The following is a 25,472-nucleotide window of genomic DNA, read 5'->3' on the forward strand; positions in this document are numbered from 1 at the left end:
GTGGTGGATGCTGAGGGAGGATGGGCGGGGGTTAAACTTGATACATGCAGACTGACAGCTCTGCTCGGGACCACATTTTCCCCAAGTCAACTTGTTCAGAATCTTTAACCTTCACATTACAGTGCTTACATCCGATTCTGGCTATGGCCTGACTGCAGAGGAGCGCGTGTCTGACATCTCATCAGCCAGGCTGCCTTTGAGATAAGTGAACAATCAATACATATTGACTCCACGAGAAAGTTCTCTCTCTCTCTCTCTCTCCCTGCCTGTCGCTTTTACCTTGGTGTCCCATCACAGGCAGCAGATGGCCTTTTGTATAGCACATGGATGTGTTTAGTGGCCCAGGGACAACTTCTCCACAGGACTCAGCTGTCTTTTCCAACAGAGCCATTGATTCCTTTCCAAACACACGTACTCTATTTTATCTTTGAATGTGCTACTAGGCCTTTGTTAGGCACACTGGACAGGTGCTTTCTCAAAGTGAGAACAGAATCCACAGACTAATAATAAACAGTCCTTCAACGTTGATTAAATTAGAACGACTGTTACAAAGTGATTTGTGGATTTTGTTTTTCTCTAATTGTGTGGGCGATTCCAAGAATATGCTGTAGTTTTAGGTTAGGTTGCTTTTGAATTAAATTATGATGTCGCTAAGGATTTGATATTCTTAGGTTGGTTTAATGTCAATATAAACTGTGTGTTTTTACATATTGAAGGTTTTAAGAAAAACTCAAATTCACAGGAACGGAAATATACTTGGATCCCACAGGTTGAAGACCAGATAATTGACTTTTGGGTAGTTTGGGATTTTTGTGGGAAATCATTTGATACATATCCGCCCATCCGCATAGCGTACATACTGTATCATCTTAATCAGTGTTTTCTGACCCGACAATAATATGTTGGGTTAAAACACAAGCTTTCACAATAGCGTTTTATGTAGTTTAAACAAGGATGCATGTTTAGTAACGATGCTACTTAGAGTGATGAAACGTGTAAATAGTGCGTGCGTGTGTGCGTGTGTGTGTGTGTGTGTGTGTGTGTGTGTGTCTCTGTGTGTGTGTGTGACCTTCAATTGTAAATACGGGCAAGCTCAAAAATAGCCTCAGTAACAGATGTTCATCCATAAATATGTGTTCTGTGATGTCAAAGAACAGGATGCTTGTTTTTGTTGTTTTTCAGAAAGGGAGAAAGAAAACTTTTAGTATGAATGAATAAAATACTGCTATTTACAGTTCAACTTTCTTCACCCCTCGTTTCCCACCAGGCGGTGCATACAAATGTCATTTTGGGAATTCTGCAACTATTTAAAAAAAAGAACATCTTTATTTGCGTGAGATTGGCACCCCATCAAATTTTTGTTTATTGCTGTGGACATCTTCTAGAACAACAATTTTACCAAAGCCTAACCCTCCATTCTCCTGAATCGAAATCTCTTTGTGTTGCCGAAATTAAAAAGATGAATGTTGGACAGACCTCTTTCTTACTGTTGCTCACATGACCCGGGCTGCTCTTGAAGAAGATGGTCATAATAGCTCTGTCACATGGCTTTGCTTTCCCATAAGACACAGGATGTGTGCGTCAACAAGGGAGGGAGAACTGCTTGGGGAGAAAAAACAAGCAGATGTTCAAGTTCCCCTTTAGATTCCATTCCGCCATTCCCTCTTTTCAGTCCATATACTTTTTAGCCTTTACGATTTCATACATTTTTTAGGTGCACATTGGAATGGTCTTATTCCGAATTGATTTCTAATCTGCTACTTAAGCAAAAATACACTGCAGGGCGGAGGCATACAGTCGTGATAAAGTAGGAGGTGGTGCGTACTGGAATTTGTGATGTCAGCAGAAAGGAAAACATCAAATTGCAGTCATCTCCAAGTGCAGCGTTGTCGTACTTTAATTTTTTTTAAACATTTTGGAGCTAATAAGACGGTCAAGCGGTCGTTTACAGTATTTGATTTGTGGTCATGAGTGTAATGGAGAAAAGGCAAACATTTTTGACTCACTCATTTTGAAGGCATATTTGCTTAGTATAGAATTGCAAATACTGTACAGTCATAAAGCAGAGAGCTTAATGGAAACTTGATTATTTTGCTACTAGTGTAAAATATTCATGTAATGGGAAATGCAGCAACTTTGTGATTATCAGTGGTATTTTATTTTAGACTTGATTTGTTAAACAGAATAGTAAATGTCTGGTTTTTAAGATTGGTGGTTTGTCTACCAGTTTTCTATTGCTCACCTGTTAAAGGTCATGAGGAAGGTGGAGTCTATCCTGGCTAACTTTTTGCAATTTGAACTGATGGTTAGTCAATCACAGGGTACATATAGACAAACAAAAATTTACACCTACACTCAATCTGGAACCTTTAATTACGCTCACTTGGATGCTGTTGGAATGTGGGAGGAAGGCAGAGTACATGGGAAAAACCTACACGAGCGCAGAGTGGATGTGCAAACTTCACACACAATAGCCTGAGCTAAGATTAAAAAAACGAAAAAAGGCGGGTATGCATGCTAACGACTGGCCGAGCTGGCGCCCCCAGAAATATGCTGGGGGCCCCTCCAGGTAATAACTCTTGGATGTTTTCCCCCATTTCCAATCATCCTACGTATAGAGCATTTAGTGAATTTGTATCTGAATTTTTTGAAGAATTTTGCCGATTTGTGAACAATTTGGGGTTTTTTTTTTGGGGGGGGGGGAAACCCCTGATGTATCCTTGAAAAAAACGGCACAGCCACATGCATAAGTAACTTACATATTTTTTCTAGGATAGGATTTCTGAAATTTTACGATGCCTATAAATAGTTTGACTGAACTGGAGTGATTCCATTATTTTCTAGGTGGCAATTTGTTTTGAAATATGAATAAACCAGAGAGTGTCAGTAAACACTTTGTTTGACGAACCACAACAAAGGAGTGGATGGTGCATAGTTTGGTGTTTGTCATGGCCGCCGAACAGCTGCAAAGGATTTTTATGTTACAATCAACTGACTCATACAACACACAAACCATCCTTTAATTACACAAGTACCGGCGCAGTCAGACATAATGACCCATATCAGTTGTAGAAATCTCGTAAAAAATAAATAAATGATGATGTCATCACTGTGGTCGATGAGTCGGACCTCGAGGGCCCGTTTTAAGGGTTGTCGGGTTTTGACGAGCGACAGGCTGCCATGTTGAGCGTGAACAATTAGAGCCCTTTTGACAAACATTTAGTGACCTACACTACTTATTTTAGCTTCCTGCATTCATCCTGCCAATTAGCCTGTAGCTTTTTCATGTTAGTCAAATGATACAATGTGTTGAAATCAGAGCGTAGATGACCTCATACGACGCAGTCTGCAATGTATTTGCTGAACACTAGTATCATAAAATAGTATCGGGTTTAGTCACCTATACACTCGCTTTCTGCGATCGGATACTTCTGTTGTGTTTAGGTAATCACATAATTGCAACAATCTCATGGGATCAGTTTGATAGCTCCCTTTTACAATCATAAATGCTCTCGATTCACAGAGCCGGTTAATGTCTCAGTCTATAACATCTTTAATGCCAAGCAGATGAGAACTGCAACCATGCCAAGTCACTCCCCGGTCTAAAACGGTGAGTGTGTCCTCTTGTAAAATGCAGACATGCACATGGTTAGTACTTCTGGGCTGGCATAAAAAAAAAGCAGATGCTTGATGATGCACAATTCAATACATTCTGATGGTGCATGTCTGCTCTGTGTAACTGACTGAGCAGCGATGCGTGGATGAGCTGAGCACGAAGACAATTATGTAAGAATATACCTTATGCAATATTATGTTGTGCTTTTGTTGCGTTGATTCAGTAGGAATGTTTTTGACTGATATTTGTTACAATTAGAACACAACGTGGGTTAATGACATCATTTATATTGGCAAGGATTTTTTTTCTGGCTGCATTTAAAAGGTGAACTGAACTGAAAGTTTTGACTGTATATTTTGTGAAACTCTACTACGAGTTTGGGCCGACAATTAAAAGTTTGCTAATTCAGTATACAACACCAGCCTCTGCAACTCTGATCAATATAAGGTTAATTAGAGGGACATTTGTGAGAAAATTGTGATGTCACACACTATTGCTTTACTGACCCGAGGCAAAACAAAGAGGTATTTTGTATACACAATCAGTTGGCTCATTGCTTTTTCTCTTCTGATGAGACAATGCCCCAGTTGCCCTCTACTTAATTCTTTAAAGTAGATGACTGTAGCATTTGGTAGATCCCCTTCCCTTCACCCAACACCCCTTTCCCTTACAACAGTGAGGTACCATGTGTTTGACACACAATAGGAACAAACAGGCGAGGGCCAGCGGGTGTTGGATGACTTGTTTTTGTTTGGTGTGAAAGGCTGATGTAGCACTTTCACAGCTCAGTGATGAAAATGTGTCTGGGAAGTCTGTGAAGTTTGTGAATGGAATGTATTGTGACCGGCATAAATCATGTACGGTGTACTCTGCACAGAGGCAGTTTAGATATTGGAACGATGTTAGTAATTTCACAAACAAGTGCCAGCTGGCAGATCTGAAAGGGAGCCTTGCGCCGTTGTGGGAATGGTCACAAATGACTATGTTGTAATTTATTCTGCGTTTAGACAAAACAAAACAAAAAGTACTTTTGATGTTGAAGTAGATCAGTGATCAACGCAACTCAAATCTTGAGTGAGTCATACTCGTGTATCAATGGCATATTGTGATAGCCAGCTCAGTCGGGATAGAAAGCAAGAGCTTTTTATAATCTTAAATTGGATCGGGGGAAGGGAGGGATATTCAAGAAATGTGAGTACATGATCAAAATCTCATTTTCTGTTTTTGACAGGGATCAAGAGGGACAAAAAATAGATTTCATTTTGAGTTCTCATTTCCTCTGTGTAAAAAAAACAAACAAAAAAAAACGACACTGCTGAGAAAACTTGGTCTGTTACACTGTGCAGATGGATGGAATGAATTTTTAATGGACGGAGAAAAGCACTTGGCATTTTCTGAAATTGCTGGAATAAATTAATTTCTCTTCTCAAAATGTGACATTGCAATTTGACATGATTTTTTTGTTTAACTCCAAATGTTGAAGACATTTTGGAGTTGACTTCCATTTTGAAAGCAAAGCAACCAGCCTGCATCTAAAAATGTTACCGCATGAGCAATTTCAGGTGCGATGAGTGACTCTTTGTGTTTACCATTTGACAGATATGACTGTCAATTCAAAGTAACCGATCAATACTTCTCTCGGGCGTCACGGTTGGATCATGCGGCCCTGCCCCTTTGGTCCTTCACGCGCTCTGCTGGCCGGCTGTGGCAACGATAACAGCGTACGGCGGAGAGCAACGGGATTGTCAAAGTGATTCCGGACAACTTTCAAACATGACACATCAACGAGTGGGCAACTCGTGAAGCATACCTGACGGCTGCCATCCGCCGTTGCCAAGGTTTCCGTGTACGCGCTGCGTGCCTGCGCGCGCGTCTCTCTCCATTGGCAGACATGGCGGCGGACCTCCAGCCCGAGTGGATTTGCGATCTGCCTTCTTCCTGGAGTTATGGACTTACTCGTGACGGACGCATCTTTTTCGTCAAGTAAGTGTGAGGTTTGATTAAAAAAAAGAAAAGACTAACGAAAGGACGCCGTTGCACGCGCCCTCGGCGAGTGCTAACGTAATGCGTCTCGTCTCAGCGAAGAAGCCAAGAGTACAACCTGGCTGCATCCCCTGAGTGGCGAGGTGGTCGTAACCGGACACAGAAAAACTCCAGGTGAGGCGTTACTTTGCACTGCTAGCCTCTCTCTCGCATGTTACACGCGTCGTCATGGTTCGTTCTTGCGCACAGCTGCGGTGACATCGCACTGCGTGTCTGTGTCAAAGTGGGAGCTTCCACCTTTAAGCGAGTGCTGACACTTCCTCCTGAGTGGCTAACAAAACGAATTATGCCTTGGCCATATAATTAATTTCACTTTAAATACAAATCTAGTTGTCCTAAACATACATCACTGATTTATTGTTGCTATTTTGTTGGTGTGATTTCTGATGAATGCTTCTGAAGCGACTTGAACTCCTGCAGTGTTGCATTTCCCTTTTATTTTTATTGATTACTTTGCACATTGCATTGTTGATCCGATGATTTGGATAACTAGACATGTGAAAAGCAATTTGTCATGTTTGAAATGTTCCTCATTGTAATTGTGACTCTCAAAGTCAGTCTCCCGGATTAAATGTGTGCAAACGTTAAACGTTGTTTTAATCAAGTTCAGTTCGGTTGTTTTTGACTTTGGAGTATTTTTTGGGCCTTTTTGAAGGTAAGTGAATAATAATAATAATAATAGTAATAATAATAATAATAATAATAGATAATGAATAGATAGATCTTTTCAAACTGTTGTTTGTTTTCTTAACTCTTCAAGAATGACTTGAAGAGAACTCAATTATTGTTTAGTGAGGGGAAACTCATCTGTCCGTTTTTCACAGATCTACCCACTGGATGGGAAGAAGGATATACATTTGAGGGTGCACGATGCTTCATCAAGTGAGTGACGCAACCAAGTCATATTTGCGGCTGTCCAATAACAGCATTGTTTATTTTATAGATATCTACATTGTCATTTCTAGTATGTAAAATTGGAACAACTGCTCTCCGTATCTGTACACAAGCAACCTGTCAGAAGTTAATGATTAGACCTAGAAACATTGCGCAAGTACATGGCAGACATGGACAAAGTGTGGTTGTTGTCTTTATGAGCGGATTTTATTGATTCAGTCTTACCCCGAGTCCATTTAAAGAGTTTGAGCCGTGTAATCAGGTCTGTTTTCCTTCTCCTGTTTGAGCGTATATGATCTGCTCACACTTTAAAATGCGACTCGTCTTAAATAGATGAAAAACATTTCCCAGGTTGGTGTCAGCCTGCAGCATTACAGCAATTTGAGGAGCTTCATGTTCAGTTTGCTCGGCTCCTAGAATTGGATATACATAAATTATTGCACTTGCTGTCGGTAGTCAGGTTTCCATCCAAACGGTTCACTAATCTTCAATTCATTTTGGGAAAATCAGCATACGGCAATGCAAATTCACAGGTGTTGCATTCGTTCTTTTTGTTCTTTGGGTTGTTTTGAAAACAAAAAACATTGTTGGGCCGTTGTTTTGTACAAAAAATGTTTTGATAGGTTGACTGTTTAACAGATCACGTTGTTTTCGACCCAGCAGTTTCAAGAGTGCATACAAGTGAAATCATATTCCTCAACGGTTTGCATTAGGGATGGACATATAGTAATACTCAATCGATAAATTAATGAAGTCTTCTTCGATTGACTGTGACCAAACCAGTAATAGGGGGGAAATGAGTTTGGAGTGCACTTTAATTCAAATAAAAACGTCATCTGATTATCTGATCATCTGGTTCGATTAATCAGTGGAATAATCAATAGAATAGATGATTATAATTTCACATTAACAGCCCCATTCGAATTGATATTGTTGATGAGTCATTCCTTGAGCAAACTGAGGCAGAATGTGGCACGCTAATTGGCATCAACTATGTAAGGTGATATTCAGCCTCCACCAGAAAGAAGTTGAAGACAATTGTAAATGAATCCACGCCTGACATTTGAATGTCAACGCGTCTTCAAATTTTTGTATCTCAAATTTTGAATTCTGAAACGAGTATCATCCCTTCGCTATTGTCTAGTAGAATGTATTGTTCAGAAAGTGTGGCAAATAAAATATTTCCATACGACTCATCAAAAAAGGCCATTATCAGAAAACCCCCCAAAATAAAATTGTGATATTCAAATATTTTGGCACATTTCTCTGTATATTTGCGAAACTGAGGTAGGACCCTGAAAGATGAGTTTGCATTGCAGAGGATGGAGGAGTGTTGTGTCACCATGAATTCAGTCTCCCACGTTGAGTTCTTCATGAATTTGTGCAGCTCCGTGTGGCAGGCTGTCAAGCAGTCAAGCTGAAAGTCAGTCAGTCACCTCATAGCTCGGGCATTTTATCACTTTCAGTGCAACCCGGATCTCCACACCGCAGCTCTTAGTTGGAAACAAAGACGCTAGCACAATTGTGACCACACTTTTTCCCCCAGTCATTAAGAACTGTTGAAAAGTTGACCTCAATTTAATTAGCAAATGATTTTTTTTAATGTATCATCTTTAACTGTAAGAGGCCGGTTATTGATTATTTGAGTAGCACAATTTATGAGCACTGATGTAATGCCCTGTAGTTGTGTGTCTGCGTATTTTCCGATTTGCAGGCAACCTTCTGCTTCAGTATGTAGCGGCTGTGCTCGCTCTGCTTGAAATGGCTCAAAGTGTCCTTAAAACCCACAGCTGCTCTTCAACACAAGAAGCCCCTGGTCTTTCTCTTCATTTTCTTGCCGTGTGCTCTTCTGCAGCCTGTTGACAGTGTTGGCCCTTGTGTTCATGATGAGACTTGAGATAAGGTCCTTGTTGATATTACACGGTGACGGGCAGAGGCCTGTCTGTGTTAGCAGTCTTCCCTCGGACAGGTTGTCTAACCGTTTTGCTACTTTAGCTAACTCACTATGACTATTTGCTGACAGATTATAAATGTGATAATTACCTGGGAAAGTACACAACTTGAGATGGTGTCATGTGGGTGGGAAAAGATTCAGAAGTGAACCGTGAGTCTGATGCCTGGGAACATCCTGTACTAAAGATTTTATTATTCTGCTCTTACATTCGAAGGATTTTTGTGTTGATAGTAAGTTAGGATCAAACAGCCACCTTGTTTTTATTCTACATTATTCAGTTATCTTAGATCTTTTTTGATGCTGGTAAAGGATCTGGCTTAGCTGTCGTCATCAGGTTACACAGTGTGAGCATCGAGGAGCAGATTGTGCTGACGTCAGCTGTCCTCTCAAGTGAAGGGAAGGGGGCAGCTAGGTCGTTGTTGTGATGGCGTGAACGTAGTGTTTAATATTATGATTATTTTATTGATGTGACACTGTGAGTTTGTGATAAATCTTATCGGTTAACAGGCTGTTGGCATTTGGCCTAGGAATAATTTAGAAGGTGTCACTGCTCTGTGAGAAGGTAAACGTGGCACAAAAGTGGAAGCTCAAAGTGGATTGCAACGGCAATGTCTACAAAAAAAACAACCAACGTCTGCATACGCATCACACAAAAATCACCAGAGGGACCATTAAAACATTGTGGTAAACCTTTTCTTGTTCACTGGAAAGTTAGCTGCATCTAATGTTTAAGTGACTCACCTCCTAAGCAAACAAACACCTTTTACTTTAATAGAATTTTTGTAACTGGGCAACATTTACTCTATGAAACTCCAAACTAGATTTTCTAGGTTTATTTTGTGAGCAAACTGGATTATAAATTAAAATTTATGCAGCAAATCTGCACAGAAACATCCTGGCTTCGTTTCAAAACATAGCACTAATTCATGGCGCAGCGCGCAGCTAGCCAAAACAAACTACTTTATTTTATTTCAACTTAATGATTGTTAAAGTGGCCGACCCAATGTGTGCCACTTTAGAAAAGCACAATGCCAAATTTGTAGTATTGACGGTCTCTTTATTTTTCAATTTACAATAGCTCGTTGAGTTGAGAGGAATGGGGTCAATAGTAGCCACGTAGCCATTAGCGCTAACGTATTCAAGTTTTTAAGTCCAGTGGCTTCTGGCTCTGTTCTCGTTGTGATCAATCAGAATGCAGAAAGCCGTCCAAGTAGGAAGCGATTTTGGCACGTCTAACAATTGGAACACTTCAGTCATTAGAGGAGAAAGGTTACAAAAGTTACTTTTTAGAAATTTTAAATTCAGCTTTTCTTACAGCCAAAACTTTATCTGTGTTTATGAGATTTGGTAAACCAAACAGACCTCATTCACTGAAAATAAGAACTGCTGTTCTCATAAAGACTTTATGTGAGCATTTTGTGATTATTTCTTATTTGTTTTGGTTTTATTTATTGACTGGCAGAAGAAAATGAAACCATAGTTAGCACAATGCAAAAAACTTCCACACTTTGGTCACTAACAATGTCCTTAAAAAAAGTCTCGAAATGGAGCTAATTGTGCTTGGGTGCTTTCATTAAAAAAAAAAAAAAAACTCGAAAGTCTAATGAGGAACTGCAGAGTCTAGTAACGCTTTAGGCCAGCCGAGTTGAATTATATTCCATTCTTTATGTCTCATTCAAGGGTATTTTTGTCAGTGTCCTTTGTGAGCAATTTCCCGCAGCATCAACATGAAACGCGACATAAAATCTGAAATATTGTTGTACTGTACTCTGCAGTCCCTGCTTTCATAAAGCTGCTCCCTTGTTCTGTTGTATTATTCATCAAGCAGAGCTGAGAAAGAAAGAACTAATTGAACTTTGGCCAATTACAAAAATTGCTATTCAGCTTCCAGATCAATTGTGCAATCAAGGTTATGTAGGTAGAAGAAACTGATGATTACTCTTGAATATTTCTTTTTTTACCCTTGATTGGATGTACTAAGTGCAATTCTTCACTGAGGCGGGTGACCATTGACTTTAAAATAAATCACATCACACTACATTGTCAGAAAAAGTAACAAGGTACATTTTTTAGATGCCATGAACAAAATACAGCCTCATCCATTGAGATACGTAACAAAAAATACAAAATTAGTTTCACTGCAATGACAATTTTCTTTGTATTTGTCTTCATCATTCTTCTTTACACTTCACTGACACTTGAAGCCATCGCTGAAATTAAGCATCGTTTCAAACATGAAGAATGGATTAATTTTCCAAACATAAGAGCCTGTTTCATTGTTAAATAATGTCAGTAAAATTGAATACATATCTTCATTACTAATGAAAGACATTCTCCCAGTAAATTACGAGAGTAGCAAAGAACCCTTTTTTTTTCTTCAATGGAAAAAGTTTCAATTTATCTTCAAGAATTTTTTCAAGAGCTGAAGTCACATTACTCTGATGGGATCTGCATATATCAACCTCTACAGCGGTCTTCATCACAAATGTTAAGTTATTCAACAGTACTTGCTAATTCCAAGTTTGGATATCTGCTAATGTCTTATTAATGGTGATGAAAGCACAAACTCTGCTTGAATATGACCCGACTCACTCAAATATAACACTTTTTTCATTAACAACTTTTTTTATGTGAATCTAGTGAACTGCATATTGGTGCGACTGTAGCCTGCACCAAAAAAAATCCAAAATAAATATTTTCTTAAAATAGCTCATCAGTGTGAGAAATTGTGAAGAATGAGCATTTGACAATGTCACATATTTAAAGAAATAAAATGCTCTGTATTCATTTTGATGCGTTTCCTCGTTAGTGTGCAAAATCAATAACACAATTGGTGTCTTCACATAAATGAATATCAAAAATTCTTATTCCCACTAACATTTAATGATGATATCATTGGAAAGTCAACTAGTATAGGCTCCGGCAAGCGATATAGAAAATGGATGAGGTAGATGGAGGAACATAAAATACTGGCAATATACAGTATATGATTACTAAGAGAATAAACAGTAGCCTTTTACATATATATATGATGCTCCACTATAATTTACTCCAAGGGCACATTTATGACTCGATGTTGGGACTCCTTCGTAAATTTGATGCTATAACCTTGCAAATCGAGTTGGCTTTAATATTTAGTGAGCCCAAATGAAATATTGACTGAGCATTTTTAGAGGCACCCTATCATCAGACTGAGTGCTTCCCACTCCAAGAAAAAAAAAAAAAATGTGATCACTCGCAAATGTTTATTTCTATTGCACTCGGATAGAGTCTGTTTTCTCAAAACACCATTGCAGCTGCAGTTACAAATATTTATGCAGTCGACCTTTCCGTGTGATGCAGCTGGAGTGCAATTACTGGATTTTTACAGTGTGGGTATTGCAAATTGCTTCATCTATTCAGAGCATAATATACAGTCACAATTGAGAGTTGATAGCATTAGAAATAACGAAATTGACACCAAATTTCTCATTTATAAAATAGTCCATCTTGCCAAAGGAATGCTTACTGGACATCGAGATGTATCAAAAAAGGATAAAGTAACGAGAGGCTAATGATCATTTTATTTGAAATGTCATTGTGACATCAGTGTCTGCTGCCTTGTGAAACTGGGGAGCCAAATACACAGCGACAAGGTTCTTCTCTATCTGCCATCTGCCTGCACTGGGAGATAAACAGTCTAATTGTTTGGCTTGTGTGTGTGCGAACATATGTCTCAGAGAGCAGTTGATGCCAGTGCCAGCGAACAGACATCATTCAGGTCATTATGGATGTATAAAGGCAACCACCTCGGCCTCAATGTTAACTTTTGGCGAGAGTATGCTGTAAAGTAGAGGTGTCAAAGTATTTTTGTCACGGGCTGCATTGTAGTCATAGTCTCCTTCCATTATGACCGTCAACAAACCAAGTTTGAAACTAGAGACTAGTAAAAACTGTTCAAATATTTTTAAAACATCAATGTTAACAAACATTGCTAGCAATATCTGTATTTTAAGTGAAGACAATTTGTAATTTTAGTATTGATTGAATTTGATGCACAATTTGTCTTCGGGGACCACATAAAATGATGTGGCGGGCCATATCTGGCCCCCGGGCCTTGGGTTTGACACCTATGCTGTAAATTATTCGTCGAGTCAATTATTGGTTCTCTCGTGTGCCCTGTGACCGATTCAGGGTGTAGTCCAAACTTCACCTAAAATCAGATGGTATAGTCTCCACCTCATGACTTCAAACTGGATAAGTAGTGCTAAGATTCAAGCATTGGAATTCCACAAAGCATTGTCACCGCAGCAAAATGCTTCCGTTCATATGCGTATGCATTATGAATGAACATGAGTGTATAATCTTTACTATGAATATGTCAATCGATGGCAGGCCCACCTCTGAGATTTAGAAGTATTTAGCCTACAGTAATGCTTCATCTCCAAAGCCTCTTAGATTTGTACTATCTTGTATTTAATGCTGAGAGAGCATCGAGTAATCCCCATAGTAATCTGCAATGAGCTGCCCTTTGCTGATGTGGTGCCAGGTTGAATTGAGGGACAGCTTCCGTCATGGGGCTCTTGCTGTCGCTAGACTGGCAGTCCCTCTGGAATTTCTAGTCATAAAAAACCTGATCAACTTAGCTCCAATCATGTTATTCCTCAAGAGTAATTTTGCGGCCTGAAGACGGTGTGCTGCATTCTTCGGGTGACTTTTTTTCTTAGTCATAGTGTGTGTTAGGTGAAGAAGACCAGAGAGATATTAGGATGGAAATAAATAGATAAATAAATAAATAAATAAATAAATAAATAAATAAGTAAATAAATAAATAAATAAATAAAGATGGATGGATGGATCAAATTTTTTTTGCTGTCCACTTTGGTCACATAATCATTCACAGATCTGGCTGCTTCATTCAGCTGTTAATGAAATGGAGTGTTGTTGTTTTTTTTTTTCTTCCTTCATCTGCCTTGTCATCTTAGTAATGAATGTGTCTGAACCTTAACACAGCTGTCCTATTTTGCCTCGACAACCAGGCATGTTTTCACTTCCTCTTTTATTCCTTCTTTGTTTCTCTTCCATGTTTGCCTCCGTCCAGTGGACAGTGCACACCGCCTGGTTGTTTTCCAGATGGTGTGCGTTGATTAGGCAGCTTTTGGATGCTGTCACTTTGCCCAAACACTCGGCAGCTGGGAGCTCTTGGAACACTGTGGTGAAATGAGATCTTTGGAGCGGTCAACTGTTTCCTGAAACAAATTGTTACAAATTCAGCTATTTACATTGTGTTTGTCTTGATCCACATTTGAACATGCAGTTTTCACAGTTTCGATGAGTCAGTGAAGGGCTTAACTGATCTGACAGAGTATATGCCTGGAATATTAATTTCTGAGAGGGGTTTAGGGTTCTGGTTTTACAGCTGCAGTGACATTAGAAACCAACAGCTCACGGTAATAAATGAGGAGACGATTCAACGTGCACGGTGACAAAATTGGTGAGGGATTTAATTGTGTTTATGGGCGACAGGGAGGGATTCCGTGTGATATGTTATTGCGTTTATTGCCCAGCTGTGGGCTACATTTCTGCTCCGTGTCGTCCCCCATGCTCTGTCCTCAGCTCTGGAAGTCCCTGGCCAAACAAATATTTGAACGCTGCTTGCTAGTGTTCTTACTGAATAATGTATACGGGCCTGTGATTGATATTGTGCTTTTGTTTCTCGTAGTGGCATCACCAGCAGTTACGAAAAGAATGCGTTAAAAGAGAATTGAACTCCTTGAGAATCAATGCCATTAGTAATGAAAAGAAATGTGCATCATTCGGACTGTGTTAAATGACATTCTCCTTTCTGCGATTTCTTTTAGCACTGATTCTCTCCTAAGTTGGATACTTGTTGATTTTCCCTGTCTGTCAGCCACCTACTTCTTCAGCCTCTTGTACCTTTATTGCAATTTGACATTTATTTAGTTAAATTGGTTACTAGTTTTCCCCCACTTATTTCAAGGCACTTGAAGTCTTTGCATACACTTGTGATTTTTGATTTTTTTTTTTTTAATGGAACAAGAAAGTATATTATGCGACTGCTCATATTTATATGTCTACTTATTTTAAAATACTGAATTAATATTTAGCGTCTGTTGCAAATGTTTGGCAGTGATCTACCCACTGTGATGACTGCTTTTAATTGATAAATAACTTGCAGTGGAATTTAAAAGAAAAATAAGTTGCGTGATAAGAAAACTAGAAACACAAGAATGTCTTTATCTTTATTGTAAAAGGTACGACAAAATTGAAGGTGCAGTCTCTTAAAATGCCATCATAGAGTAAATAGAAGACCCTCGTTGGAAATAGTCTGAGTGTAGATATGAAAAACATTCAAAGCAATTCCTTGTAAACATAAAATAGGTTATGGCATTTTGCCAGTGCAATTACAACTCTTGCATAAAAACATTTTCTAGCTTTTATTGTCCTGAACCACCTGCCACAGGGTAAGATTTGAAACGACGAGCATCCGAGTTGGTTCTGATCCCTGAAGATGCACGTTGCCATCCTGATTGCCTCTTTTATGTTTGTGCTGTCAACCCTTAAACGAAATACGCAGCCATTGCCATTCACACGACCTGTATCAAATAGTGGACATAACTGCCTATGTTGATCGTTTAAAACCTCAGAAACATATCCAGCACCTTTTTGAAGAATTGTAACAACAATTACTCCAAAACCATCTCCACTCATGATGATGTCACCTTGTGCCTCATTCATTAGGTATGGCGTATGTTTATTCTTTCTTTTCTATTATGCACTGGCGCCCTGAGGCAGAGGATAAAGAATATATGCCTGTGAGTATTGTTATATTATCTGTTTACATGTGATACTCTGTGCTCAAATAGCCGCTGCCTAAACAGTCGTAATGCCATGACACCAATGTTATTTGTTCGCCGTTGTAGCCTATGGCGTTTTGCATTGTTAGCATTAAGCTAAATGGATTTTCTAAGGCAAAAGCTGTGTGGTTGTTTAAAAAAAACCACACACACACAAATTGATGTCAGTGTGCTTTTAAATCGAGCTAGAATCTGCGCATACGCATATATCAAGAAGCCGATTATTAGAAGTGCTGCCAAAAGAAGAAAAAGTGTTCTCACCCCTGTGCTGCTCTTCACAAATCACTGTGTGCAGGCAGACATCGCTCCTCTCGATGTGAAAGAACCCACTCTCTATAAGACTCCTGCTGGTGCTTCTAATAAATGCACCCTCAAATTTGACGTGATTGCTATACATTGCTCCTCTGTGCTCCATCGAATTCAGGCAGATTTATTACTACCGGACAATCTATTTATTTTTATAGGTGAGTGCATCAGTGAAACATACTAACACAGTGTTGGGTTTTTTTTTGTATGGAAGATGTGTGTGCGTGTGTTTGCACTTTAAGTTCTTGGGCAATATGAAAGGAGGCATTTTAGAAGCAAGCTGCTCCTGAGTGCTACCAAGTTTCTTAGTTTGTCGCTATATTTAGCTGCTGGATGGATGGATGGATGGATGGATGGATGGATGGATGGATGGATGGATGGATGGATGGATGGATGGATGGATGGATGGATGGATGGATGGATGGATGGACGGACAGACAGTTGATTTTATTGAGGGCCGATGCATCTCTTGGCTTTAGCAGGCTGTGGAAAAAGAGGCTTTTCCTTGCCACTTTACTTGAGTGTTTTTATTGTTTATTTATGGAGGAGGAAACCTCGTTAGTCATTCACAGAGGCAGTGCTAATATGTACACAAGATGTTTGCTCTTTGCCAAGAAGAAGGTTGCTCATTGACAAACTTTTAAAAGGCGGGGACTTTATGTACCTACACTTAGAAAACAAAAATGTCTCAGCTCAAAGATTCCTTCAATCAGCTAAATGACAGGGTTTTGTATATAATATTATGAACATCTGCAGGAGGGAGAAACTGGTGTTTATAGGTTGATTAGTAGCTGTTATTGTTATGACTATTTAATATCAATTAAGATTTTCTTCAGGAAATCTTATGGTCACAATAGTTGGCTGAATTTACGAGTGGAAATTACAATTTGGCAATCTTATTAAAACCAATAAAACCAGATAAGTTCATTGTTTCCTAACAAGATGTAATTGCTATCTGAGTCAACAGAGGGCAGCATTTCAACATTTTCAACGTGCTCCTCTATCGATGAAATACATACTACTGTGTGCTAAATTTAATTCAGTGTTGTAACAAACACCAAACTTACTTCATCCAAGATCAGAAAGTATAAATAGCATTACAAATTTGTTTTAAGTCAGTGTTGTTTAATAGCAGTAAAATATTAAAACGTTGCCAATGCATGAATATTTTTTTTTATCATTAAATTTAAATCTTGTTTTTTAGTCGGCTGTTTTGAAATTGTAGTTACAACGTGTCAGTTATTTGTTCATCTCAATGTAGATTGTAACTGTAATGTCTCACAAATGCCGTAGGAGGGCAGTATTGTAACGTGGCCAAACATTTGAATCGACGAAAAGCATGGAAGAGAGTCCATTAAATAAATGTTCTGCTTTCAAATTGATTCTTCATTACATAGGCATACCTTTCTAATATCACTTCTTACCACAATTACTCCCTCCCTGCTTCACCCGCCCTTTTGTTTGTTTCATTATTACACCAGATAAGCTCCACCCAAGTGCATTTTATACTCAGATCAATTGGATGATAAAAAAAACCTTTTCTTATATTTCGCCTTGGTGTGTCCACAGAGGTGTGGCTATCCAACAAATAAGACATCTTCCTTCCTACATTTTCCCTGTTCATTTTTTTTTAATTGTGAATTAGTTACATGTGAGCTCTACTGGAGGAATTTTGGTGCCTTCCATAGAACTCAAAAATATAATGGTCCCATTCAACATGTGTGATGTCACAGAAGACATCAGCTTTCTCGGGCGTACAGTACATCTCGGCTCAGTTAGTACCTGGATTAAAAGAAAAAGTGATTAAGGAATATCTACAAATAGAACTTAAATCATGTATCTCCCCTGGCTCAAATTTATTGTTAAAGCGACAAAAACATAACATTAATATTAAAGCAGAACTAAATACACATCTGACTCACAAATTGAGAAGTCTTTGGTTCTTATCTCTGCTCTAACAATCCTGCGAGGAGTCTGCATGTTCTCTAACTTCCTCCCACATTCCAAACACAGGAATGTTAGGTTAGTGGATGACTCTAAATAGCCCATAGCTGTAAATGTGAGTGTTAATGGATCTTTAATTCAGGGTGTACCTTGCCTCTTGCATAAATTCAGACATGCGTGAGCTTAATTATAACAAAAAGTTGTGTGGAATTTGGTTTTGAAACGCAAGCAGCGTGATTGGGAAGTGTCCTTGTGATAAGATGTTGTTTCTGGTGCTATATTGCTTCTGTGACCCCTCCTAAAATATATCTCGACACCTAACATATGCCGCAATCTTTCAAAGGGCAGTAACCTTGAAATTCATAACACAACATTCAGCTTGTTTACATGGGGCAATAGCATCTCCCATCTGTGTCATGAAAAAGATGGATTTGAGTTCTGGGAGTAGGCGTGTACTAAGCTGCAGGCGAGTTGATCATAAAAAAAATAAAATAAAAGTGTTTTTCTTTTTCTGAAGCAATGTAGCTACACCTACAAAAACAGCAGCGGGCAATCTAAGAGTGGACACTCCCTGGAAAACTGACTTAATGTGGGCTTTGCGCTCCAATGAAGCGTTAAAATAGAGAGCCTACTTTTGGCTGCCGCTTTTCAGTAGTCCTCTTAGTGTTACAATACGTCAAAACTGATCTAAATGTGGAAAACAAAACGTAGAGGCAGATGTCACAACAAAAGATAGAAGAATGTGCCACTGTGGCTCCCACACTGGCTTGAATTGCTCTCTGGCCAGCTCGGAAAGCTGCCCTCAATTTGTCAGCTGTGCATTCCTCCATCAGCCCTGAGCGCTTGTTGTAGCGTGGCATTGATTGCCCCCGTTTCAAATATGGATTAACAGTATATCAAATCATGATGTGTGGAAAAAAAAAAAAAAGTCATGGCACTTAATGCCAAATGGAAATTTGCTATTTTTCCAAAAATGTAATTTTTTTTTTTTAGCATGTTGACAAATTTTATTTTGTTGAAGCATATGAGCAATTTCTTGTTGTCATTGTTATATTTGTCCAAAACAAATAAAAATAAAAAAAATGTTCAAAAAAAGTAACAAGAGTGGTCAAATAATTTTTTCATGACTCTACTATTCTATTCACGCTACGAAAGCCAAACCGCTCGTAACCTGAGTGCTGAAAAGTCGATTCTTGTTTTCTTAGTGAGTTGGTTCTCTCTCATTTTGACACACTTCCTTGACCTCTTTGTTAGCGTAGCATATCTCAGCATGTCCTATTTATGGTTGACCCATTTCTGTTGGTCATCTTTTTCTCAATTGACTCAATGTGTGCAACAGTGGCGTGTCACAACGTTCACTAACTAACAAGGCCTCGAGGAACTCGAGCTCAAAAGAGCTGACAGTGCTCTTTCTTACGTCTTGAGAGAAGTTTGTTTTGCTTTTTCGTCAACCAGTCTGCCTGCAGCTTAGCTTGTTATGAGTACTGCAAATACATGGATGGATCAGTGGCGTCATTCACCAGGCGAGGAAATATTTGAAGTTGTGGTTGATGCAGTTGTGGAGTGCTTCTCGATTGAGGCCACACACACATGCACAAACCATAAAGGCAGTTTCCATGACATTATGTGTTTCTGAGAAGTAGGCCAAAGCAGGACCCGAGTCCTCTGGCATGGTGACTGAGCATGATCATAACGGCCAAAGACGAGTCGAATTAAAATCACTCATTCCTCTATGTTAAAGCTGTTTTTTTTAAAAAGTTTTCCTCAAGGAAAAAAATGCTTAGTTCATAAAAAATGTTGCAAGTAAGTAAATAGTATGCTGCGGCAGTCTGAAAATCTTTTTTTGCACGTCAATTTTACATAAAGCGGACGGTCCACCGCCAGCGCTGGGTTTGTTTTCCATCCATTTGGTTTTTGAAGCATTTTTTTGATACCACATAATCACAAGATGTGATAGAGCTGGAATTCAAGTTGGAGTCCTGATTGGTTTGAGATGCTTTTTTTAAACTCTGGATAAAATTTATTGGCCTATTTTTTTTCTCCTCACGTAAACTGTCTGACACAAGTGTGAAAATAAATTGACCATGTAGACCGCTATTTTTTTTTTCTTTTCAATGTTTGTACTTCCTATGCCTTTCATGCACCTCATCTATTTATGTACTTTGGGGCTTTGGGATTTCAAATAATGACATTTCCAGCTCTCCTTATATTATTATCTTCATTCTCACTGTGTCAGCTTTCTCACTCTCGTGTGTGCACAAACATCCCAAAAATGCCACCAATTCTTCTTAGCTCTCTCCTTCTCTGACCTCTGTTACACGGGTCAAATATGTGCACCTGCTCAAGCATTTCCTGAGTTCTGGCAGTTTGACTTGACATCTGTAGCTTGCAAGTCCGTATCTTTGTTCTCATTCATATGGACTAAGACAAGATTGTTGTGTAAATAAATGGGTGTTGTAAAGCTTTTTACTGAGGGATGTTTGAAATGTTGGGAATGTTGAGATGCATAGATTTGCAAAACTTGGTAATTGAGGAAGTAGTCTTGCAAGGCTGTGAGGTTGGAAGCATGGCAATCTGTGATGATTTCGCTGAAAGATCAATATTAGTGATGAACATTTGACTTCTCTTCTGTGGAGAGACATTACCAAAAGCTGACTCTGCATTTCAAAGTCTTCATAATCAGACTGAAGCTAAAGGAATGCCAAGACTGTTATATTTGATGTTTTTTTTTTCAACACAGTTCTGCTTCTCCGTCGCTGCCTACAGTCATCATTTTTGTAGCTGCGCCATTGCAGGGTTCATGGCAGGGTTTGCCCTTATCACATCAGTCACGTAGCCTACAACAAACTCATTAACGGGGGGAAAATAAGACATGATGAGTCATTGGGCCGGGAGAGCACCTGATCGTGTGTCATCTGTGGAGTGACTGAAATGACTGATGTCTGGCTTGTAACACCCTTTAATAAGAGGAAGTGTGTTTATATAAGTAGGTGGATGTGAAAGTTAAGACAATACTACCAATGAGCATTTCCCTGTATAGTAAAAAAATAGACGTTTGTTCCTATTTAAAAGTCATAATAGCTAGGGTGTAAATTCCCCACCGATAATTATGTTGTATTACAGGAAATTGCAGAGTCTGAAATTTCAAACCCCTGATGAGTAAAGTACAGTCCTGGAAACTACAAGGTCATAAGGTACATACAAGGTCATATAGCTTGAAGTCAGAGTTCTAATAATAAAGCCAACAAGTGATTGCTCAGATTATTATTATTGGTTGCTAATCAAAAACCAACTCATAGACATAAACACAACAAAAGGAACATTTGAAGCACTTTATTTGTGATTAATCCATTATTAAAAGTTTGATGAAAAAAATTGTGATTTATCCATTATTAAAAGTCTGATGAAAAAAAATAAAACATTTACTGTAGATAGTAACGTAAAGTCAATTAATTGTTGCAGAGAACTCAAAAATATTTACAAAACATACATTTTACAGAGAGTAAATATAGTTTTACGCAAACAAAGCAAATCTCTGAAAATAATTCGTGAGTCATGTGTTTGTTTTTGTCTTCAAAACAAATCAGATGTTTAAACAAAATTTAGACCAAAAAATTAAAAGTGTCTGTAAAAAAATCTTGCCAACTGTTAGCAGAAACATTTTATCTGAGATTTGAACCCTGCCTTAGTCTGTAAATTGTATTTTCAAAAATAATCAAAGCTGCCAAAGAGATTATGTTGGTTGTTGGGACTGCGCACAAATGGTCTAGTCACAAACAGAGCAAATGTTATCTTATTACAGTTGTCAGCTATAAAACGTGTTTACATTTCACTCTACTACTTTAAGGTCGGGCCTTAAAGTGCTAACTTACTAGCTATACAATTCACAGAAAGAAAAATCGAAAACAAATCCAACTGAAGATAAACCACTTAATATATCTTCTTTTAATTTTTTTTTTTATTCTGGCTGCGTCAAATCATAATCGAACACAGCCCACATTTGAAACCAATCTCTGGATTTGGGTCATGAGGCCAGCTTGGGATGAACAAATGCAGACTTGAGTTATATGTTGTATCTCTGAAAAGATGATCCTTTGCTTGAAAATTGTTTTTATACTGCTTTAAAAAAATCTTAGAGTTGCAGACAGATGTTGTTTACATTGTGATTTTACATTTAATCATATTTGATATGTTAAAATAACTTTTTTTGTGAGCGGGGTGCCTCAGCCATGTAAACATTACACTGTTAGCTCCATGCGTCAGTATTTCTTTAAGAACGTCAATACCTATTTCTCAAATATGTTGGTTTTGCAGTCCTTGTAATGTTTGCAGCTTTATGGGAAAAGATGAAAGCGCGTCTGATCAGCACACATTCACGCGTTGACTAAGATGTTAGCCGGAGGCTACGATCGAAAAGTCTGATGCTGAAGTGAATCTGTGGTGCTGTTTGGCGTGCGGAATTTACAATTTCTGACTATTAGTGAAGCTTAAAATTCAGCCTCGGCCATAAAGTGAGGCTGTCTGACACGTTGTCCTCTTGATGACCTCTTGCCATGTCACTCACTTGGAAGAGTGTGCTTGAAAACAACTGGCTGATAAGTGATCGTGTCTTTCCAGCGTTAACTTTTAACACCACTGCATATTTCCTTTGCGTACGTCTCATTTTTCTGCTCTTCTATTGTGCCGCAGTATTATACGGATACAGGCCATTGATTTTCAAAGAGTCATTAGCTGTGGGATTTTTAGCCAGAGCATGTAATTATTGTCAGCGGGGTGTTGGGCTTGTTTGAAAGTCCGATTAGCCAGGGGCACGTTAGAGTCGGACTTCCTCATTGATTGGTCCATTTTGTTGGCTCGAGCAAGTTATGCTGCATCACTTTTCATCTTTTAATTAACTTGTCAGTGGACATATTTTCCTGACGTTAAATCCTCCCTAAAAAACAAATGGATGCGAGTGTGATGGTGTTTGTGCTGTGTGGGCTTTCCACATTGGAGGCAGCACAACAAAAATGGAAAGTGAAGTTCAGGTTGGCTATTTGACAATTTTATTGGCTGGCAGCTGTTGGAAGTAAAGAGTAGCCACTCGTGTGTGTATTTCTGGAGAGGGATAACAGTTATTTTTGAAAAGCTCATTGTTTTGGGCTTGTTTAGTTGAACAACTAAGCCAAAGCCACCCAACGAGACCAGCGTGTTGTTGTCGTCTCTCCGCCGGTTGAGTGACAATTAGTTTGAAATGTTATGGTATAAGGTGACCCTCTTGGTTTAATTATGAAGGCAATGTTTTGTTTTTCCTCCTCAGTGATTTTTAAACTTCTCTCCCCTCTGGATCTGACAGATGACACCACAAACATCTAATTACAGGAGCATTGTTTTTTTTCCTTTCCACCAACACAACCAGAGGCTGATCTCATTCGTCCATCTAGTCTCTGGCTTCCTGATGATGAGCTAATAATGGAATCAGACTTATCTTTTGTTTTCTCAATAGCAACAGAGGCCGCTGCAGATTGCTGCCGGCCTATGCTAATGCCGATTAATTCATGCTGTCGGCTTCATAGTGACGCTTCTGCTGTGCGTGGCTGTTCTTCCCGACAACAGCGGCTAATAACTCCTCACTGACAAAGAAGAGCGCGTGGGAGTGTAGGTGGATGAGGTACATAAGAGCCAGCGTCCAGAACAGGCGAGTAGGTAGGAAAGATCCTTTGAGAGGAGATAAACGTGAGAACACGGCAAGTCCCTTTTCTAAGCGTGTGTGGGTAGTTAATGAGTCTGAAAGCTTCTCCGAGCACATCTGTCACTGATAACCGGCTGGAACTGCAAATGCAGCTTGAAAAGCAACTATTGCTCATTGATAATTGCCTCAGAGCATAGAAGACCTGCTCCCCCTCTGACAAATATTTGCATTTTCAGAATGCCTCTAAGTGTTGAAAATTGCTACATAACTGTTGAAGACAAATGAGATGCATTATTGTGCAAGCGCCAAAGCATTACTTTTTTTTTTAGGCAGGGCTTCGGCCTCCATTTTTTTTTTACTCAGTTTATTGGTTGATGAATGTAGCTCAAAATGAGTTGAATAGATTAGCTGTTAACTTAGCAAAAATATTATGAACTTGTGGAAGCTTGTTGTTTTACCTTGCCAATAGTCAGTACAAGCTAGGAGGAAAGTAAATGCTCAAATTTGAGCCTGGAGCACTTCTTTGTCATGGGAAATTATCATTACATGGAGATATTGTAGGGCCCTCCTGACAATTTATTTCCGACAAGTCGCCTGACACTAAGTGTACAAATACTACAGTGATGCTATGAAAATAAAGATGTATGTTTAAGACACTTTTTGTCGACTAATAATAGTTGTGTAAATTACGATTATGTCAGTTATGAGTAACAGCGGGAACAGAATGGAGACAAATGTGCTTTTTCTTTCAAAAATAATCTTTTCTACTTGTCACATAAAGCGTGTAGTCACATACCAAGAAAATATGAGACGGAATACTGGATGACATCCATTGTTGTTAATGTTAAACGTGTTGTGTTTCTCTTTGTTTGGTTCCTTGGTTTCACAGTTGCGGCGGTATGAAATTACATAGTTTATGTAACCGATGCATCCAATCCTCATGGTTGAGTATTTCGTTTGTGCCTATTGACACAAGTGACTTAATCATTATCATTGTTTTAGCCTGAAATATGAAGCCTGGGTGTTGTTGGTGGCATGTTTTCATGTGTGTGTGTGTGTGTGTGTGTGTGTGTGTGTATATATATATATATATACATATATTATACTGTGACAAGGACTTCAGTTTGTTACCTTTAAATAATTGATCAGTTGTTGTCATGCCATTGCATTCCCATCTTATCAGATCTTTTATTACGAGTGTTTGGCCCATGAATGGATTGGGATTTCGTAATTGTCAAGTTGTTTCCTGTTGCAACACAAAGGGCTCGTAAATGGGGGAGGGGAAAAAAGTAGAAGACTTGTTTGATTTCAGCGCTATCTTGTATAGAAAGATAGTCTCTCTCGAGGCAAGACGAGTACTTACACAGATGGTTGAACAGCTTGCTTTGACTTTCCCCTCTGACACCTTTTCTGTGTGCTTTGGAATACACGTTCCGATTCTTCTTTGGTGGATCCGGCCGCTAAATATCATACCGTATATCCTCCAGATAAAGTGTCCGTTGTGTGTCCCAAGTGGTAGCTAGATCCCACATCTCTGAAGAGAGATCCTCCCTGGAGAAGCAATGATAGCTGAAGGACTGACTTTGTAATGGATACGTGGTGCATTATTGATGTTGCAAAGCTGGTCAAGGTGGTTCACTTATTCCTGATGGCGTTAATGGTCGCATATATAAATTCATGTTGGAATATTTAAACGGCAAAAGATGCTAAGTGTGGGCGAAAAGCAGACTTTATGAGTGATCTGATTGGCTGGGGATGTCTTTGTGCTTCATTGACTACACAAATAGCAGGTTGATGAGCGGAAGAGCTGTTTGACTACTGGGCAGGGTCACAAGGTCATTGTTAGGGCTTTCATCTCTTCAATGGCTGCAGGCCTCTTATGAAAAACCTGATCTTTAGTTCCCCTTACCGGTCAGTGTATCGCCAGTATTTATAAACAAGACTGCAAGCCACTACATTTGATACAGCTCTAATTAGTTGTGATACAAAGGCAGTCAACGCAAGCGAGTTCAACACACTCCAGTAAAAACAAAAAACCCTTCAAAACCAGAATGAAATTTTAATTTCTCCCTCTCTCAGATATTCTGGGAGGTTCTATCTGGGAGGTTCCATGAACTGTGTGCATAGCATTCACAAACACTTCATAAGAGGGGAGTCAAATAGTTTTAGGATGAGTTATTAACAGCT

The 25,472-nt window shown here is 39.0% G+C and overlaps 1 protein-coding gene across 8 annotated transcripts in view; it reads left to right on the forward strand.

Moving 5' to 3' along the window:
• Positions 1–5,307: 5,307 nt before the first annotated feature.
• Positions 5,308–25,472, forward strand: part of LOC148396190 (pleckstrin homology domain-containing family A member 5-like) — a 50,023-nt gene continuing 29,858 nt past the window's right edge. For 5 of the 8 annotated variants that reach the window (XM_088378406.1, XM_088378405.1, XM_088378409.1 and 2 more), the window contains exons 1-3: positions 5,308–5,599; positions 5,697–5,773; positions 6,484–6,541. In XM_088378406.1, coding sequence (XP_088234532.1) covers positions 5,508–5,599; positions 5,697–5,773; positions 6,484–6,541 — 227 coding nt within the window. In that variant the 5' untranslated portion in view covers positions 5,308–5,507. The remainder of the gene's footprint in view (positions 5,600–5,696; positions 5,774–6,483; positions 6,542–25,472) is intronic. The other 3 variants (XM_088378410.1, XM_088378411.1, XM_088378412.1) reach the window with 1 other exon arrangement.

Source organism: Syngnathus floridae, chromosome 6 (assembly GCF_059516105.1).
Source record: "Syngnathus floridae isolate MCC-2025c chromosome 6, RoL_Sflo_1.0, whole genome shotgun sequence".
NCBI classification, from domain to species: domain Eukaryota; kingdom Metazoa; phylum Chordata; class Actinopteri; order Syngnathiformes; family Syngnathidae; genus Syngnathus; species Syngnathus floridae.